The sequence below is a fragment of the Notothenia coriiceps genome, unplaced genomic scaffold, assembly GCF_000735185.1.
Source record: "Notothenia coriiceps isolate Sejong01 unplaced genomic scaffold, NC01 NC01_scaffold00033176, whole genome shotgun sequence".
In the NCBI taxonomy this organism is placed as follows: domain Eukaryota; kingdom Metazoa; phylum Chordata; class Actinopteri; order Perciformes; family Nototheniidae; genus Notothenia; species Notothenia coriiceps.
In genome coordinates, this window is record NW_011365877.1 from 265,335 (window position 1) to 285,316 (window position 19,982).

Consider the following 19,982-nt stretch of genomic DNA (forward strand, 5'->3'; position numbering starts at 1 on the left):
CCACCGCTCCACCGCCTCTCCTACTCATCCTCCACCACCTTCCCTCCTTTCCTTCTGCCTCCCACCTACATACCCCTTGAGGCGGGGGAATTAACCTTCCAGCCCTGGGCTGCTGGGCTTAATGACTGTCTGTGGGGCCAGCTCCCGCTACACAACCCAGCTGCTAACATCTGTGCCACACACACACACACACACACACACACACACACACACACACACACACACACACACACACACACACACACACACACACACACACACACACTATACTGGACCCTGAATCTATGCCGCATACACAACATACGGTTACAGTCCTTGAATGTGTGCCACTATACTGTGTGTCATTATCATTTTTCTTTATTGCCTGCTGCACAAATGCGGGAGTTTCTTAGCACTACTCCCAGAGACAGCGGTTGGTCTATCATTACCGCATGGCTGACCCATAGTGGAACAACAGATGCAGCAATATAACTGCTTTTGTGTTTATACAGAGTTTGTACATATAGTCAACACAGAGCCATAGCACAAGCCTGGACTATCAGCCGACCAAATGAAATATACATGCACACATGGAAAATAAACATGACCTTTTAAGTTGTCTTGCTAGAACAGCTTTCAGGATGTTCCCGCTGAGCAAGTAGTGGTATCCTCCAGCCACCATTCAGTTGGAAGTATATAATTGACAAAACGTTGGAAAGCAATATTCAGGAGGAAAAAAATTAAATATCTCACGGTTGAAAGTGAATTCATTGCCCTGTCTCCATCTCTGCAGTGAAGCACATCACCCCAGGAGTATTCGGTATAGCAAATATAGTAATCTGGATACTCCATTCATTATGTATGAGCATAAATGTTACAAACTAGCAGCTGTGAAGACATCCATGTTGCAACTGTATCTTTGAGTGCTGCGCTGCTCCTTCCAACCCGGTACAATGAAATGCTAAATAATGGGATCCATGAATACTCCGCAGAGAGGCAGAAAAGAAAGAAACTACAGGCATATTCCTCCACTCTTAATACTGGCTCACTGCAACTTTATTACTTTTATAGCTATTTTTTCAGTCCTGCTGAAACAATAGGTCCAAAAACTTTTTAATTGGTCATTTTATTACTGCATGACCTTAAAAGTACATATCTTCTTTGAATCCTTGGGAAACAAATGCCATTGTTACGTTTTTTTCACATTTATTTGACTGTTCAGGTGACCCCCTCGCCACCAACACTTCTCATATGTAATCTTTCCTTCATTCTTCAGTCTACTACTGTCAACCTCTCTCCCTCTCTGTATCTGTTTGCCTCTGCCTTCAGTCTAAGGAGTGATAGAAGGGGGAGTCCCATTGGCATTCTTTAACACCTCCGTCGCTCACTTGTGTTCAGAGAGCCATCTGTAGATCAGGAAGACAAAAAGACGCTCCTGAGCCTTGGCGTCGCTCAACAGGTAAGCACAACTATCTTTCTCTCATGCATCCACACACCTATTCAAAGATTCCTGGCTTTTTTAAGAAGGAGATACCCCCCTCTCTGTGTGTCTGTCTGTGTGCCTCACTCTTTCTCTGTGTGCACCCTAGGCAGGTTGATATGCTTGAGTTGGTGGAGGTTGAAAGAAGGTTCTGCCTCTCAGTCTCTTAACTTTTTTTCCTGGGAAGAGCAGGTGTGAGAGTGTGTGTTGCAAAGTCAGAGTAATCCAGTAAACTTGAGCAATTCGAGCTGAAGAGAGTGGAGACAAAGCACACTAACACCTATCTTGGGTTTCCTTGAGTGCCATGGATTTGCACTAGACATATGAAGCTGCTGAGCTGCTGAACCAGGCTGACACTGTATGATGTAGCCGGTTTATCCTCAAGGATGAGGTCTATTCTGTCTTAGAATAGAAATGCCTAAAGAATGGCATGTTTTAACACTCAATCAATCATTCAGATGTGATAAGATTCTGTTGATAATCTAATATTTGTCTTTTAGACATCCACTTTATCAGCAGTTCATTGTTAAAGCAGTGACAGCTTTTATTAGCTACAGTAATTGAAGCTTCAGGCATCTGGTGAGATTGCTACGAAGTTAGGCTGGTATTAAGATGTAGGACCACATCTGAAATGGATGGCTGCACGGGGTTGAAACTTCATTTTCTGCACATTGACTGATATCATAGGGTTTCACGTTAAATTGGTCTAGAATTGAGTGTATTGAGTCGTTTGATGATGTTATGAAAGACGCCATTAAAAACCTACCTGTCGGGGTCACGCTGAATGGTTCAGCTACTTCTAATGCCCTTGTGGGAGAGTGGAAGCCCTGTGTCTGAAAGCGAATCAAATTTCAAATCAAACTTTCTAATTTGCATTTGTAAGAAGCTTGTGATGAACAAGGTCAGAAAAACCTATGGCAGTGCTGCTGTAATAAAAAGTATTTTTATATTGGAAGACAAATTAAATGCTACACAATTAGCTATTTATCTAATGTTACATTTTAAGCAACCATTAAATGATATGTAAAAACTGCTACACCATCCCAGATTTTTCATTCAAAGAAATGACCATATTTCAGCAAATAAAAATTCTTGCAACTGTCATTATTATTTTTTCAAGCAAATATGGCAGTGTATTGACTATGTTATTGGAATGTGGGGGGTCTAAACAGTCTGTGTATCTGAGGATAAGATGAGGTTCTGACTGTTTTATTGTAATGTACTAACATACTCAAGTAATCCAGTTCTGCTTACCAAAATGGATAACTGTAAATTACTATGCATACGAGAAGAAATAGTAACAGAGGCAGAATATGATGATTGTGTTTATGTTTACCATCACAAGCCTTTAAAAGGGACAGAAGAATAGAGAAGACGGGCACTGTTAACCTCAGAAAGTAATTCTATTCATTGAAGAAGGAGGTAATTGCCCCTGTGTGTTCAAAAAGTATACTGGGGCCTCTGAAATACGTAAATGTTTTGAGAACTAACAAAATAATTGAGTATGAGTTAATTCTTATCAAAGCCTGTTGAAGTGCAACTAATCGACTGAAGAGAGATGCGTCAAAGAGCTGTTCCCTTCATTTCATTTTGTCTATTCAGATGAGAAAATATTTAGTTTTCAATTAAGTAAATAACTATTATTTGTTCCACTCCTACAGCAGATAAATTGAAGTGATTACAAACTGACTTAAAATCCACAGAGAGCTTGTCCAGTTCAAATAAGGAAGAGTATTGGATGCTATGTGCACAGAGCCACAGCAAGACTTATGGACTCAATTCCGAAACTGTCCCGTGATCCATGCGAGGACCAGACGCACGCATAGCAGAACAACTAAACATGACCCTTTGTGATGTTAAGGCATAGTTCAGGCAACTAACAAACATTATTGCCATTGCAAATAAGATATGCTGCCATTATGGTATTGGACTGTGTTTCTAAAGAAGACCCTTTTCTATTCATTCCAAATGTTATATTATTTACATTGTTGATATTTGTCATACCATGTAGCAATTTAATTTCTAAACCTATTAAAGGCATCTCCTGCTTTTCATGAAATCATTTGTTTGATTTAAAGGTCCCATGTCATGGCCATTTCCACTGATCATAATTCCATTGTTGAGGTCTACTAGAATAGATTTATATTGTGCAATTCTCCAAAATCACTTTGGTTTCTCATACAGCATCTCTGTAAACTACGTGTATTCACTGAATTTCACTCTCTGCCTTTAACGGCTCGTTGTAGCTCCAATAGCGCCAGCCCCCACCCTCCCTGTGAGCAGTGTGCTCTGATTGGTCGGGACGTTGTGAATCGCGCTGAGCTCCGTGGAGGTGTGGTTTCCTTGTTTAGCGACACAGCCAAACTCACCCTGAGCACACACAAAGTCACAGCCGAAGTAAAAACAATAAGTGTGGCTTGATATTGAGTAAGATAAACGCTGTGAGAATGGGTCTGCAGAGAGAATTTCGCCGCAATCCCAACTGCCTGTTATCAGCCTGCAGCCAGGGAGGAGAGATCAGCAGAGCTGCCTGCACTGAGTGTGTGTGTGAGGAAGTCTGTGGATTGGTCAATTTGGACCAATCAGAGGGGGCTTAACCTAACGGCTCCACGGATTGGTCCATTTGGTTCTGGGTAACGCATGACATCATCCAGTACCCGGAAGAATCAATGGACAGTGACGTATCTCCAACGAGGCGTTTTGGGGAGGTATTGTCTGTGAGAGTTTTACTCGCTTCAGGGTGTACTTTGAGGGTTTTGACTCTGCAGACCGTTTACATCAGGGATGGGCAAATGGCGGCCCACGGGCGGCATGCGGCCCCCACCTCCTCTTTTTGCGGCCCTCAGATTAATTTATAAACAACGTAATTAATTTAAAAAAAATAAATAAATGTTTAATTGTTTACTTTGTAGTACTGATACCGACACATTTGTGTGTATTGTGTTTGTTTCCCAGGGAAACCCTCACAAGAAACACCGGCTGTTGTTATGCCTGCTGTGACGTTAAGTTGCCTCTTGTAATTATGCCTTTACAAGCTTAAAAGTTGTATTTATCTTCTGAATTTGGCGAAACAAGTGCATAATTACAAGAGGCAACTTAACGTCACAGCAGGCATAACAACAGCCGNTGTGCCAATCTCCAGCATACTTGGAATTCCACCGAGGCCGCGTCCTTGGTTTGGGGGTAATTTTCGAGGCTGCACATGGGTAGACTTTGCGTCCTTCAAATCCCCACAATGCTTTGCGCACGGACCAATTTCCCCGAAACTGTGGCGGAAAATGTAAGGCGGGGCCTCTCATATGACGCACACCTGCACACTTGCTAGCCTGTTCCACTGTTCGTTTTCCGAACAACAGACAGACAGACAGACAGACAGACAGACACAGACACACACACACACACACAGCTCCTTTGCATAAAAACACCCTAAAATAAACTCAAGTCTACAGTTCATGTAGATTTGCATTCACGAACCCACTGACAAAGATGAGCGTGTGTGCAGACAAGCAACAGGGGCCAGAGTGTGTGAACAGTAACATGTGATACCAAGCTGATTCTGTAGAGAAATGATTGGAAGAGGCCCAGAGGATAAACCAGTCTCTAAAAGGCTTATTATGCTGAATTAAGAAAAATAATGGAGACTGAAGATTACACAAACACAACTTATTGGTTTTATCTCTGCATGACACAGATTGGCTAAAGGCAACACTTCCATGTAAAAGGATAGATTTGTGTATACACCAACACACGGTTTCTCACACAGATACGCACACGTTGTAGGTCTCAGGTGTGTGATCTCTGGCTATAAAAGCCTCTGAAACAGTGCTTTTTTTTCAGTGTTCCCTTCCTCGCCGTCTCCCGTCTGTTCTGGGGAGAAGTAGAGCAGCAGCCGTCACGCCACTCCTCCTGAACCAATACTGCTCTCTCTTAGCCTTTGCTCTTGGTCCATTAAAAAAACACCCATGACCATTTACCAAAAATAATTCACACATTCAAGAATAGCAAGTATCCCTTTTTTAATTGATTAAAAAGAGTTCAAATCAAACGAGAGAGAAAAAACAGTTGAGTTGTCCTTTTAGTGTCTCATTTGACCATTTAGCAGGACCTCCTTTGCTAATTGTCTGTTACCATAATAGGCACACCGTAACACCACTGTATAACACACCATCGCCTGATGGGGTTACATCTTGGGTAACTGTCAGAACTTTCCATGAACGAAGATGAATAAAGTCACTATGTTCTGCGTTGCGTGTGCCCCCATTTATAAGTTGTTCCATTATTCATAACAGGGAATCGTAAAATGAAGGCTCATTATATACTCTTCAAGTGCTAAACTCATTAGCTACCGCAAAAACCTCACCATAGCCCTCGTTCCTAAAATGTCCTCTAACCTCCAACCAACACTGATAATAAGCTTACACACATGGGCAAACACGCGCATAAACACGAAAGCGCTCACACACACACCTCTGTAAGGCCCAACTATGGCAACAGAATGAGTAACACAATCTAAAACCAGAAGACATCAAATAACTATTTTGAACATTTGCAGGAGGCATCTGTACAGGCTGGCAATGCAGAGACGGAGAGAGTTGTTCATTAATAGGATTAAATGCTAAGGCTAATGGTGTAAACCGAGACACAGGATGTGTCAGGTATGTGACAGGCACGGTGCAGGGTAAGTTTTAGAAGAGGAGTGGGTTACGGCGGAGGGGGTAGAGGTTGTTATTGTCATGGATTACTCACTGCCACTTGATCTGCCTATTGCGGTAATCCCCTATCTAAGCTCTACAGGAAGGCAAAAACACACAGGAGTTATGTTGCACCAATGGAAATGTCTTGAAAACATCTCTTTGTAAGCTCATGGATGGGGCTTATTGACATTTTTACCCCCGTCCATGATATTCACTGCCTGTGGTGATTCATCTTGAATTAGCCAGTCATGATAGCATTCCCTCTGACCCAAAAATCCTATTATACGACCAACAATTTCTGTTCTGTTTTCACATTCCTCCCCTCTCCCCCACTGTATCTCCTCATAAAGAGTTTATAGTGTTTTGATTTGATGCAGGGCTTGATGGGATATGGCCATGGTTGGCTGGCCAGGGGTGTGGGGCCTTGGGAGCTGTAGTTCTGTGATGGAGAAGTCTGTGGGGAACTCATCAGAAACAGTGCTCTTCAAAGGAATGCAGTTTCCAGTCCCAGATCAGCACTAAGAGGAGATTGAATTCATCAGCTCATTATCAAGCCCCAGATTAGTCACGTACTTTGAAACAGTTGAGTTGGTGGGGTGGAACAAATGACCCTTTAGGACAGGGGTGGGGAACCTCCGGCCTCCTGGCCGTATACGGACCGCGAGGCCATTTGGTACGGCCCTCGAGGCAATGTATAAACACACGCAAAACAACGAAAACAATTAAAGAAATCTAGACCGCAAAATAATTAAATAAGCGAGTGCCACGGTCAGGGTCCTTGAACACAACACGAGCCTAACGTGTCATCACGTGGTATATGTCTCGTCTGACAGGAGAGTAGTGCTGACGGAGAGCACCAAAACCACGCTCCGCCCCTTCAAAAATGGCAGTACGGAGCCTTACACATGCCGCAGTTTTTGCGTGGCTGTGGCCGTTTCTCAATCTCGAGGAAACTGGCTTCCAAGCCAATATTTCAAGGATGCTACCCCATCGAGTGCCGCCGAAGGGCTGTTCCAATCTCCTGCATACTTGGAATTCCACCGAGGCCGCGTCCTTGGTTTGGGGGTAATTTCAAGGCTGCAGATGGGTAGACTTTGCGTCCTTAAAATCCCCACAATGCTTTGCGCACGGACCAATTTCCCATGCCAGGAAGGATTCTTGCCAAGCTTCTGAAGCAAGTGACTCGGAAGACATGTGCTACCAAGAAAGCATCCTCGCGATTGAGAAACGGCCTCTGTCTTTAGTTCTAAGCCCAGTGGCGATCTGTTCATCTGTCATACTGATCATTTGTTGTTATTAGCATCTGGTTAGCTAGCTATGCTAACGAATATAAGAAGCTTTTTCTACAACCAGTGAGGTAAAGGCACATCTTTATATGATCATCAGTTATAAAAAAATAAGAGAATAAAGTAAACAGGTATAAAATACTATACGACAAAAGAAAGTTGTTATTAATTAAACAAGAATACAGTTTGGAAGTGATTTGTAAAATATCCATAAAGAAAAAGAAAATCTGCTTACAGTTCTGTTTCATATGGGTGTTGAGATGTATCCATAGATCTCTTAATGTTGCTCTCAAAGTGCACCAGACTGATGCTTTTAACTTCAACATTTAAAAAAAATCTTCCCGGGGGAGCATATCTTGTGTCCATATCTTTCTGTTTTGGTGGTCATGCCACAACCGTGCATGTGCATGCATACGCGAGTCATGGTAAGATATCTGGATTAAGAGGTTGCTTTTTCTTTGCACAGCAGGAAAGAAAGGCCAAATGAATGGGCTGTGATTTTAGTATTTTTAAGCAGAGGTCAATAATTTGTACGGCCCTCGGAGGATGTTGAAAAATTGAAATGGGCCTTGAGAGGAAAAAGGTTCCCCACCCCTGCTTTAGGACCAAGGCTGCAGAGTGCTTTTTAAGGCAGTCGTCTCACTCTTCGCCCTTTGCAAGAGTACAGCTGTTACTGTCCATCTTAAAAAAGTCAACAGCTGGAAAGTGTTCCCAAGACACTGAACAAAAACACCAGCTGACATTCAGATCTGAGCATGTCAGGCACACGGTGGCAATAGGTTTCAGTCATGGTAAATATGAGTACCAGTGATCCCTGATGCAACACGAAACATAATTCCCACACATTTTGACCTTTACGACATAGCCTAAGGCAATCTTGTTGACTTTGTGTATGTGGGCGCATATGCAATAGGCAATTCAGAGGTAATAACTGTGGGAGTCAAGCCTGCTGTGGCTGCAGGTGTAGGCCTGCTGTAGGACATGAGACTGCTGCAGTGTAGAGCAGAACGTAGCCATTCAAAGGAGACGTCTGCGCTCTATGCCTCTTCGTATCCCACACCACCCGCCATCCCTCCCACCGGCCCATTGATGTCAGAAAAACCTGCTTTCTTCCCAGAGGAGAGTGAGGCTGCTATAATCGCCACGGCCACCCCCACCCCACCCTTTCCAAAAAAAAAAACCCTCTCCATGGTCACCAAAGAGAAAGCCGGAAAGCAAGGGAGAGGGGGAGAAATTGTGCAGAATGGGGAGGGGTAGGGGGGGGGTGTAAGCAAATGAACTGCGCATGGAGAAGAAAGGTTCTTTTAGAGTCCTTTCCTTGCCACATATGGGCTTGCTCCCACAAGTAAGACTGATAGGGAGAGAGAGATACCGGGTGGTTTTAAAGGTGACAACAGGTGGTCTAATATACGCACAATTACATCTATTCCAGTGCATGTCTGAGTAGGAACTTTTCAATCACTTCTGATATAATGTATTCCTGTGAAAGGGAGAGACATGGATCGCCCAGAGGCTTGCCAGGGAATCCAGGCTGTGCTAACACTCAGTGTAGCTGCTCGTTAAAGCCAAAGACCTACTGGAACATGTGGGAAAGGCATGATGCATGTTAAAGAAATAAATAGTCTGAAAAGTTATGAAAATTGTATACTTTCTACATGGTTCATACATGCTTCAAAAACAGTGCATGAAGGCAACCGCCGAGTTCTACTGTACCATGGACACTTTAAATGTAGTCTCCAAATTCAAGTGTGTGCTCCTGTAAATGCATAATCTTAAACAAATTCAAACTTTTTATCAATAGAAATGAATATGTAACGGCCCTTTATATGCTGATTAGCGGTCAGGAGGTTGTGTGTGTAAGTGGAGTATTGAGAATGCTCACTGTGCCTCAATACATACAACATTTTGTTACATGTTTTCCTGACATACAGGGATCAAGCACACTCTGGCAGACAATTATCCAGATCAATGAGTGATGATGCAGCGCAAAGAGCAGGTGAGATTTTCGTGAAGTTGTCATTTTCCCTTTGCGAATTAGTGAGTGTGTAAGTTATTTTAATCATAAATAACAATACTTTCCCAGGTACAATTTCATAAGCCCACACATCCCCTCTGTTCACACTTCCATGGTTGTGCTCACTTAACATGAAGATCCATGCTGTGCTGGAAATGATAGCTTGACTGCTATCAGATCGGCCCGCTTGACATTCATATGAAGCTTCATCTTCCAGCAAGGTCTTCTCAATCTGCAGATGATGCTGTCCTGAAGAGGAGAGGGAGAGATCGACGAGACACATTATGTTGTGAAAAGTATGTTCTCACTAAAAGCATGTCAATAATAACAGAAAATAAACGCTTGTTTGGTTTTCTTCTCGACTCCCCACTGAATATAGCACTCACTGTTCAGCGTTGTTGCATGTGTATCGATAAATGCCTCCTGCAGGCTTTATTTCTTCTGTGATTTCAGAGAGTCTGAATTATAGGCAATTTTCAACATGGGAAATGGGAAAATTAACAATAAAAGCAATTTGTACAATGACAGTCTCGCTTTTCAATTCAATACGGTAATATCCTCTACTGCTGACGCGCGAGTATTTTATTTGATTATAAATAGACTATTTTCATATTTCTGTAAAATGGAAACATCTCACTTGCTGAGAACCCCCCGCTGCAGGCACTTCCATTGACATGCAAGTGGTTGTCTGTACTCATAGCCGAGGCATTTTGTTTAGAATGACTTTCCAGCATGGTAAACTAAATTAAATTCCAGATTCACAACGCCAACCGAATAAACCGTCTATTAATTGATGCCAGGCAGAGTCCTTCTCTCGGTATCTCTCTTCTGATAGTCTGGCATGCCAAAATGACTTGATTTGTTTGATGCGTTGCCATAACCTCTGGGGATTAGATGATGTTCAGTGTTGGTTTTTCAGCTCGTGATTCTCTGGCTCGCTGCCTTCTAATATGTACAAAATAGTATCTTGGTTTGACAACCACCCTGGCCAAAAAATGCATGTGTCAAGTAAGCTGGCAAGATAATTAACACCAACCAGAAGCAATTTTCACATCTAAGTTATCATTGAGTGCAGAGAGAGAGACATTGAAGTTATTAATCATATTCCTCTTTCCTAGAATTACTCACAAATAGTGCAATCAAGTTGTACAGAGTGTGTATTTATTGTAGTGGAGATGGCGGATGGCTGCTTCCCGATTTGCTTATTTGTCCATTATTCTGTATTTATTTTTACTTCACAATTTTGGGATACAGTAAATCTACATAGCCATTACGTCAGCAGCAGTGTACATTCTCTCCTCTGCAAATCTGCATTTTTGTATTGGCGGTAAAGCTGGCAACACGTATTCTTACATAATTCAGAGAGGCCAGTCCCAATGGAAAAAGTGTAAAATGTTGATCTTGATGCGGAGTCTTTAAGGCAGCTGGGAATACTTTGGGTGTTTCTCAATCTCGAGTAAAGCTGCTGCAGAGCCACTATTTCAAGCATACTACCTTCGAGTGCCGCCGAAGTACTGTTCCAATCTCCAGCATACTTGGAATTCTAACGAGCTTGGCGTACTTTGTTTGGAGAAATTTCGAGGCTGCACATGTGTAGACTCCGCGGTCTTAAAATCCCCACAATGCTTTGCGCACGGACCAATTTCCCCAAATCTGTGGCGGAAAATGTAAGGCGGGGCCTCTCATATGACGCACACCTGCACACTTGCTAGCCTGTTCCACTCTTTGTTTTCCGAAGTATTCTTGCCTCGCTTCTGAAGCAAGATACTTGGCAGACATGTGCTACCAAGCAAGCGTACTCGCGATTGAGAAACACCCACAGTCTCACTTACTTTTTTTTGTAGTTTGAAAATCAGGCAGTTTCTTACAGAAAGTAACAGCCTCCATTTTACAGGGTCATTCATCCTTTCAGAAAGTGAATATGTTGTTGTCCTTAGTGGTACAAGCTGATTAAATATAAAGTATGCACTTCATATTCTTAAACAAGAATGTATTAAAATGCCACAAAATTAACGAAACCTATTTCTATTATGTATGTAAGTAGTATGACCTACTTGTTATAGAATGTTTGTTTGTTTTCTAAAACATTCTAGTGTTGCCAACATGCCACAAACTCTGAATATTGATGTGTGACTTTGGTGTTTCACTTTATAAATGCTTAATATTGGTTAGCTGATATTAGAGGAGAAAAATGTGCTCTTAGGGTAAATGCGATGACATGTGGACAAAAGAGTTCATTCATAATTACATTTGACCTGATTCATTGATTTGCTTGACCAGTATATAGTGCCTTGAAGCTGTTGTATCTGTTGTTCTTTGTGTTGGTCTTTGCAGTGCACAACATTGTGCACAGATGCATGAAATCCTACTGTAGATCTAGCCTCGTGTTTATACACATTTACATCATTGCTTTCTCTTGTTGAAACTAAGGGTGCTACTTAAACTGTAAGTATATGTTGAAATCAATGCTGGCCTCTTCTGTTTTTGTAAATGTGTCATTTCAGGCTTTTTAAGCATCTATAAACATCCCTGATGGGGACAATCAGCAAAGACTGGTGGAGTATCAAGTGCAGTCAAGTGCCATCTTAACGATTTTGCTCTTTCCGTGCAGTGTAAAGTGATTGCATACATCCGTTTGCAGGTTTTGTTTCTGCTAAAAATGTACCTGCGTTGATGGGTTGTTTATTCATGAGTGTATGTTTGAGTGTTTGACAGCTTGTGTGTGTTTGTGTTCCTTATGTGCATGTGTATCTTTTTTTATGTAGTTGTATGTCAGGTAAAAAGAGGCAAAGAATTTGTTTTCCTGTACCTCCTGTAATGCTTACCGTAATTTGCTCACTGACGACTAATCAGCTGACAGACATAATTTAAGTATTTTATGTGTCTGTTTTTATGTTAACTATAAGGGTTAATAAACATAGACAATGCGTGGTTTGGCATGCAGTGTCTATGTGTCGCTGGCGGTCTCCGACACTGAGCAACAGTGAAGTGCGGCTTGTTGCGGGCTGATCAGGAACAGATGCTCTTCTCTTACTCTGGATTGCTGTCTAATTGGCTATTACTTTTTATAGACTGTGTTGCAGATTCTGCAACACACTTTATTCCCTGCCACATTTCACTGATTTGCTGACACTATCGCTTTAATATTTTTTTCTGTCTTCACTTGTGAATGACAGTGAGGGGGAAGTGTGAGAGGCTGTTGACAATCTCATCACCTCCTCACTCCCAGATGCTCCCAGTATAGAGAGCCAGTGTGGCATAAGGTTCCATAATGTCTGTGTTGCTTTATTACAGCACTTTGAAGCCATAGCAACAACATCATCCCATTTACTTTTAGAGTAGCCAACACCAAGCTGCACTGCCTCCTGAGCTGACAGCAGCACTTCACAATTAAAACTATTTGAACTATACTGTATGTCACAATAAGAAAAGCAGTACCCTGGATAAATCAAATACTGACAGCAACAGTCTTTCTGTAGCAAACCATCATTTCATTTATTATTTCCACGTCTGAAATTATGTTAAGGCACACAATTTGTCTTGACCGTCGCAAACGTCATTCAACCATTGGCAATTTAAGATGACTAGTTCTGTTTTGTTTTTTTTATTCGTGTTTTTATTACACAAGTTCATTTATTTAGCTTGGATGGGTCCATCAAATCCCAATAGGCCATATAGCTTATTCTGTGAGTCTCCCTGTTTACCTCTCTTGAGGTTTCCAATCATGCTGTAGCGCTCAAAGCCTGGCAGCCTTCTCTGTGGTCCCAGGAGGAGGCCATCTTTCACCCACTGCACAGTCCCTGAGGCCCGCAGCACCTCACACCTCAACACAGCTGTGGCTCCCATCCGCACAGTGAGGTTCCTGGGCTCAGTCCTGAAGGCCTGCTGGGCATGCGTGCCTGGAGACATAAAAAGGGAAGAGGGGGAAAGGACTTAGAGTGGAATGTTAAAGGAGGGAAGGGATATGATGGGATTTAATGTAAAAAGGGGGAGAAGAACAAAGGCCAGTGAGTATTTTTGAGGAGTGTTATGGAGGATGTAAAAGACGTGGAGGGAGCATGCCATAAACATACACCACAGGGAAGCAGTCTTGCAGTCTTTTGTCTGAGAAGGCCCCCCATTGTGTCTGGTCACATTATTCATGCTGGCATATGTTTTATTGATGGGAAACTGCAGTGATACGGTCCTGAAAATGAGTCAATAAAGTAATTACTGCGAATTAAATCCCCCTTCAGCCATGCAGATAGGGTATTGGGAGAAGGGAATAAGCATGGGGTATCAGAGACCTTGTTCACCTGCGGTTTTTCTTTAATGTCGATGTCCCACCAGCTAATTCCTCTTGGGAAGAGTAATGATTATCACTTTAATCCCCCTTGTTTGTCATAGGTGGGGTTCGCCATCCTTCAGCCAGGCTCTTAGGCGACATTCCTTGGTGCATTGGATTTAAGTCAGGAAGTTAACCTTAAAACAGGCAGTCCATGAACTTCTAACAATGGGGCTAGGATTATTATACATAGAGTTTATGAATAAATTCAGTTTAAGGAGCCAAACGCAACTGAAAACTCCAATTAATGGCAAATATCTGAGTGTGAATCTCATTTAAACAGTGCCCCAGAGAGAAGGCAGCTTGATTCCGCTAGGCTGTTTGAATCTTGACCTTCATTGAGGCAATGACCAAGTTGTTTGTGAAGTGCATGCTCTGTTGCGTCTGACAACATGAGTGAGAGGCAGAGCTCTCAGATCAAGGCTGAACCAGTCACCTCACGTCAAATATGAAGGGCAAAATTGGCCATTACAGAGGATGCATACCAACAACCAAACACAGGAGAACATTTGCATACAGTTTACATAAATGAATACTCAACAACAATCTACAGTCGCTTCAGAAATAGTAATAAGCTAGTGTATTATTATGAAATATAACAATACTAAATACAGTATCAAAATGTAGTTATAGGAACCCTCATGAGAGCATGTCACTTTTTACATTAAGAAATAGGCCCAATTGACCTCTTACAAGATATTTTTATGAGCCCTGGATCGAAACCTTGCTCATTGTATTACATTCAAGGGTTTTGCTACTTATGTTTTAACCTAGAGTACTTAGGAGTGTAAAACAGAACATTGGAAATAACAATTTGGGACATGTTATCTGTACCATTTACCCAGGTTGCTTGTTCTATTTGAAAAATGGTAGAAAGAGGGGGAGGCTTTTTAGTGAGGATAAGTGTAGTTGTTGCTAGCTTGATGTTTAAGTTGACTATAATGCTACATATAGTTTCATAAAAACGTATATTTAACCGTATATTACCTCTGTATAGTTGTTTAACAGAATAAGAGTAAACCAAGAGCTAATGAACATAAGGTTTATGTTTACCTGAAATAAAACATGGTAATATCGCACACTAGCTGCCATGAGCTAACTATACTGTGAATTAGCTTATGGTTAGCTTATGGTTGCTATAGCGTGCGCTAATGTTACACAGCCTGTGTTAATGGTATTACAGATTACTGACACTGCACTGCTTGAGCTACCCTCACCCTACATTTTATTAAATCAAAGATTAAAATTGTAATGTTTTTCACAAAAATAAAACAAGGTAATACCTCACCATGTTTGTTGTTTCCTGATAGTTGTCCCACTCTACCACTCTCCCTTACCTCTCAGCCAGTCTAATGATGATGTCTATGTCTCTAAACCACCGGAGTCAGTTGTAATGAAGGGGAATTCAAAGATCCATTATCATCAATTGGCCATTATTCTGCGTTTTAGACTTGTGAGTGACCACAGTGTTTCAGTATTATATTTTAAGGGAATTTCTGATAAAGGGGGTAATTCTCTGTGAGTTTGTCAGTGCGGCGGCGGCGGTCACCTCTCAAATTCAGTATTTGACCCATTGTTGATAAAGAAATATTAAATAACTACAAACAGACATTAGAAATGTGCACAGTTGTTCACATTAAGTGTCTCAGTAAGCAGGTGTGCACAATATTATCTGGGTACTGAAACTTTGGCAGCTAAACGCAATGCAGTCATCATTAATTGATATTATTAATTACAGCTGGGCTTTAATTATCTGATCTGTCAAAATGTCTGCAATAGAATATTTATTTAAGCTCTCTATTTAAGAGTGGATAGCTATGCATTACATTAATTTTCTTAACCCTGATTTCTTAAATAATTTTCACCATAGTTTGTAAGAGACTTGTATATTCTTTCCAGACATCATTTTACGACCTCTTCAGCAACAGCATATACCTCACATTCCTGAATTCACACATAGTATTGTCTGAAAGGTGTCTGACCTGCTAATATGTGTTTAAGGATAAAATAGATAATTATATTATATTGGCAGATATCGTAGGGGTATGTTTGGTCCATGAACTTTTATTAATCAGCATGAAAACTGAGGGAATACTGTGCAAATAATACCAGTAGCAGAAGTTAAGTGTTTTATCTATTTTCTCTAAAAATAAATTGAAGCTGGAGGTGAGATTAAGAGGAACATTCCAAGTGTATGTAAAAAAAAATGCTAAAGATGACATTCACAACACCATACTGCTCACATTGGACAGATTTACATTGAGCTAAATGTCAATATGGTCACATGGAGTAACGCTTCTGGCCATACTACGGTTTAGGCAGTATTTGGATTAAGCTATTTGCATAAAACATGAATACCCTGAGACTGAGTTCCCCCTGTGACCATGAATAAATTGGTTAAAATGTGTTTTTCTACCTGTTCAAAGGAAGAATGCTCCCCAAGCAAAAGAGGCTAAAAAGGAAGATGATGTTGTTTTTTCTATTTGACTAAGCAATAGAACAGAGGAAGGGAACAATAATTATGTTATTAGTTTGTCTTTTTTGCCAACTTAATTTCCAAGCTGATTTATTCCGAGGCTGAAAAAGTGAAACGTGAAAGAATAAAGATGCCTTTTGATACTGCATGTGTTTTCTTAGACTAGATTTTCACAGTTTATGATAAAGAAATAACTATAAGTTAAATGTGTTGGTTAAACTGGCTTAATCTCACCGTACAACAGTCACTGTAAACTGTGTGACTTGAGAAGGTTACACATACAAACAAGCAAACATAAGCTATTATATTACATGAGAAATTCAATAAAGTCGAGGTTCCCACTACTCCTGAACATGGATGGGTCTTGAAAAGGCCACAGTTGCTACAATGATAGCTTCATGGTGACATTTGATTATCTTACCCAAGATGAGACAGAGAAAGGGTAGAGCTGAAGGAGACACAATCCATGCTGACATGAAGTCCATTTCACCATTGGCACCTGACCTTCGACAATCCTGGAACAACCATGAAAAAAAGGACATGAAATATACATAAACTCTTTGAACCCACAATATGAATATAATAGGCATATGTTTTTCAGAGGAAATCACAAGTGTTGTAAAAAGAAGCTGTCAAATTAAAGGGGGCCTATCATGCAAAATGCACTTTTGTACGTCTTTTATACATGAATATGTGTCCCCGGTGTGTCAGGGAACTCACCAAGTGTCAGAAAACACAACCCTCTCTCTTTTCCTCCATACCCAAATCTCTAAAAACGGGGCTGCAACGGATCTGATACAGACTGTTAGAGATTTGAAATATCTCTGACGTCAGAAACAAGGAGCTCCGCCTATATAGGCAACTCTCCACCTATCAGGGGAATGGGGGGTTGCCGTGGCATGGTAACAGCATGTTAACAGCATGGTAACATGACGCTCGTGCCTCGCCCCCCTCCTTTGCAGGGGAGCGTGGTCAGCTGCAGCTCATTTGCCACAGAATCAGCCCTTGCAAAAACAGGGCTGGAATACAGCAAATAGAGCATGGCTAAAAATGAGGGCTGACATGTCAAGTAAACGCGTTAATAACGCGTTAACACAAACAAAAATTAACGCCACTAATTATTTTAACGCTATTAACGCATGTGTATTTTTTGTTTAAAATACCATCTCCAAGCTGATGCTCACAACCCCGCTCCTGCCGCCTGCTTGTGGAAGACCACACTTCCACGCTCACCCGCAGGCCCTGACTGGCCATCGGGAGGGTGTGTGTATGTGTGGCGCGAGCGAGAGAGAGACCTTACGTGTATTGTTGTTGTTAGCATCTGGCGCTAACGGATATAAGGAGCTGTTTAAATGAAAACAGAGGAGCGACATTTCGCCGACAACTGCGCTGAGCACTTGACTTTATGCAGGTAGCCAGACAGTGGGACAACACACACACACACACACACACACACACACACACACACACACACACACACACACACACACACACACACACACACACACACACACACACACACACACACACACAGTAGGTTGAATTGAGGCCAATATTTGTAATGTTCAGAGGTTATTGTTGAGAATATTTGTCATTGTTCAAATGATAATGAACATTAGCATAAAGCATATTTGTCCACTCATATGTTGATAAGAGTATTAAAAACTTGAAAAATATTCCTCTAAGGTAGCCTACATTTACTGTAGAACAGATCAAAAATGTGCAATTAATTTGCGATTAATCGCGATTAACTATGGACAATCATGCGATTAATCGCGATTAAATATTTTTAATCGACTGACAGCCCTACTAAAGATGCATGATCTGTTTGTTTTTTGTTTTTTTAAACTTCACAGATATGTTTTGTATAGGTATGGCCCTACAATATATTATTAAAATATAGCATTATAGGTCCACTTTAACATGAGTTCTAAAAATGTGCTTCTTTATTCTCAAGATTTTACTTTTCGATAACTTACTGTAGTTTGGGTCTGCTATTTACTATTCACTTTAGCATAAAATCTCACAAGCTTCTGACAAACATGATTAAAGCATAATTACAGCAGACCTTTCAGATTCATTAATCAGTTATTAGTCCATCAATCCTGCATGAGTGTGCAATGAAAACATAAACAAGTTAAAGAAAGCTTCAAGGCAGATTAAAAGGTCTTTATAATAGTCTCATCACAATTCAATAGCACAGTATTAGTTTCCCCAACATGGTGTTAATAATGTATCTCTCAGATGGAAACTTTCTCTGTTTGAGTGGCCTCAGTTTGTTCAGCTAGCTTTAGTCCCCTGATGAGTCACAAGAAGAAAACAACATCCTAAGGGCTCTACATTTAAAAATGGTGGGTTGTTGTTATGAAAACCTCTGTTGCTCTTTGTGGCATTTCATCTGGCTTCTCTTTGCAGAGAAAATCAGGATCAGCTCCAAAAGTGTATCTCTAGTCCTGATAAATAGGTAAACATACCTTTTGTAACAAACTTAAAGGTCCCATGTCATGCTTTTCCGGTTATTACCCGTCCCCTTGTGTGTTATGAAGGTTTTTATGCATGTAAACGGTCTGCAGAGTCAAAACCCTCAAAGTACACCCTGTTGCGAGTAAAACTCTAACACAGAAAATACCTCCCCAAAACGCCTCGTTGGAGATACGTCACTGTCCATTGATTCTTCCGGGTACCGCATGATGTCATGCGTTACCCGGAACCAAATGGACCAATCCGTGGAGCCGTTACGTTACGTCCGCGGAGCCGTTACGGACTTCCTCACACACACACTCTCAGTGCAGGCAGCTCTGCTGATCTCTCCTCCCTGGCTGCAGGCTGATAACAGAAAGTTGGGATCGCGGCGAAATTCTCTCTGCAGACCCATTCTCACAGTGTTTAGCAACCTTTTTCTTACTTAATATCAAGCCACACTTATTGTTTTTACTTCGGCTGTGACTTTGTGTGTGCTCAGGGTGAGTTTGGCTGTGTTTCGCTGTCGCTAAACAAGGAAACCACACCTCCACGGAGCTCAGCGCGATTCACAACGTCCCGACCAATCAGAGCACACTGTGCTCACAGGGAGGGTGGGGGCTGGAGCTATTGGAGGTACAACGAGCCGTTAAAGGCAGAGAGTGAAATTCAGTGAATACACGTAGTTTACAGAGATGCTGTATGAGAAACCAAAGTGATTTTGGAAAAGTGCACAATATAAATCTATTCTAGTAGACCTCAACAATGGAATTATGATCAGTGGAAATGGCCATGACATGGGACCTTTAAATCAAACAGTCAATATTCACACTTTATGTTCCTCTATGAATTGTTCTTCAGGGGATGATGGAAGATGTCAGGACTGTAATATGACACTACCTCCTTTGTGTGCAGGTGCCTTGCTACGTGTTCGACTCTGACGGCAAGAAGCACGACCTGAACCCTCTGATCAAAGTGAACGATGGATATCTGGTGGACGACGGTGACGACACCATCGACTTCTACATCAACATCTGCCGGAGCCTCAGTCAGTACCTCGGGTTGGGGGGGAGGGGGAGATAAATGACTTAGAAAATGAAATACCGAATTTGATTAGGTATTTAGTAATATTGTAGGGTTAGGTTGTAGGGGTTAGGTTTAGGGACCAGGTGGAGGGATTATATCTCTTCGCTGGCCTGGGAGCGCCTTGGGACCCCCAGTCAGAGCTGGTTGATGTGGGGAAAGGAAAGTTTGGGGCTCTCTGCTGGA

The 19,982-nt window shown here is 41.6% G+C and overlaps 2 protein-coding genes across 2 annotated transcripts in view; one reads left to right on the forward strand and one right to left on the reverse strand.

Moving 5' to 3' along the window:
* Nucleotides 1–17,507, reverse strand: part of LOC104961401 (kin of IRRE-like protein 2) — a 32,497-nt gene extending 14,990 nt beyond the window's left edge. The window contains exons 1-4 of the mRNA XM_010789703.1: nucleotides 17,487–17,507; nucleotides 16,675–16,768; nucleotides 13,158–13,352; nucleotides 9,515–9,702 (exon numbers count right to left, since the gene is read on the reverse strand). Of these exons, the coding sequence (XP_010788005.1) occupies nucleotides 9,515–9,702; nucleotides 13,158–13,352; nucleotides 16,675–16,768; nucleotides 17,487–17,507 (498 nt within the window). The remainder of the gene's footprint in view (nucleotides 1–9,514; nucleotides 9,703–13,157; nucleotides 13,353–16,674; nucleotides 16,769–17,486) is intronic.
* A 2,073-nt stretch (nucleotides 17,508–19,580) lies between these two features.
* nphs1 (NPHS1 adhesion molecule, nephrin) overlaps nucleotides 19,581–19,982 on the forward strand; it is a 32,089-nt gene continuing 31,687 nt past the window's right edge. The window contains exons 1-2 of the mRNA XM_010789704.1: nucleotides 19,581–19,598; nucleotides 19,629–19,761. Coding sequence (XP_010788006.1) covers nucleotides 19,581–19,598; nucleotides 19,629–19,761 — 151 coding nt within the window. The remainder of the gene's footprint in view (nucleotides 19,599–19,628; nucleotides 19,762–19,982) is intronic.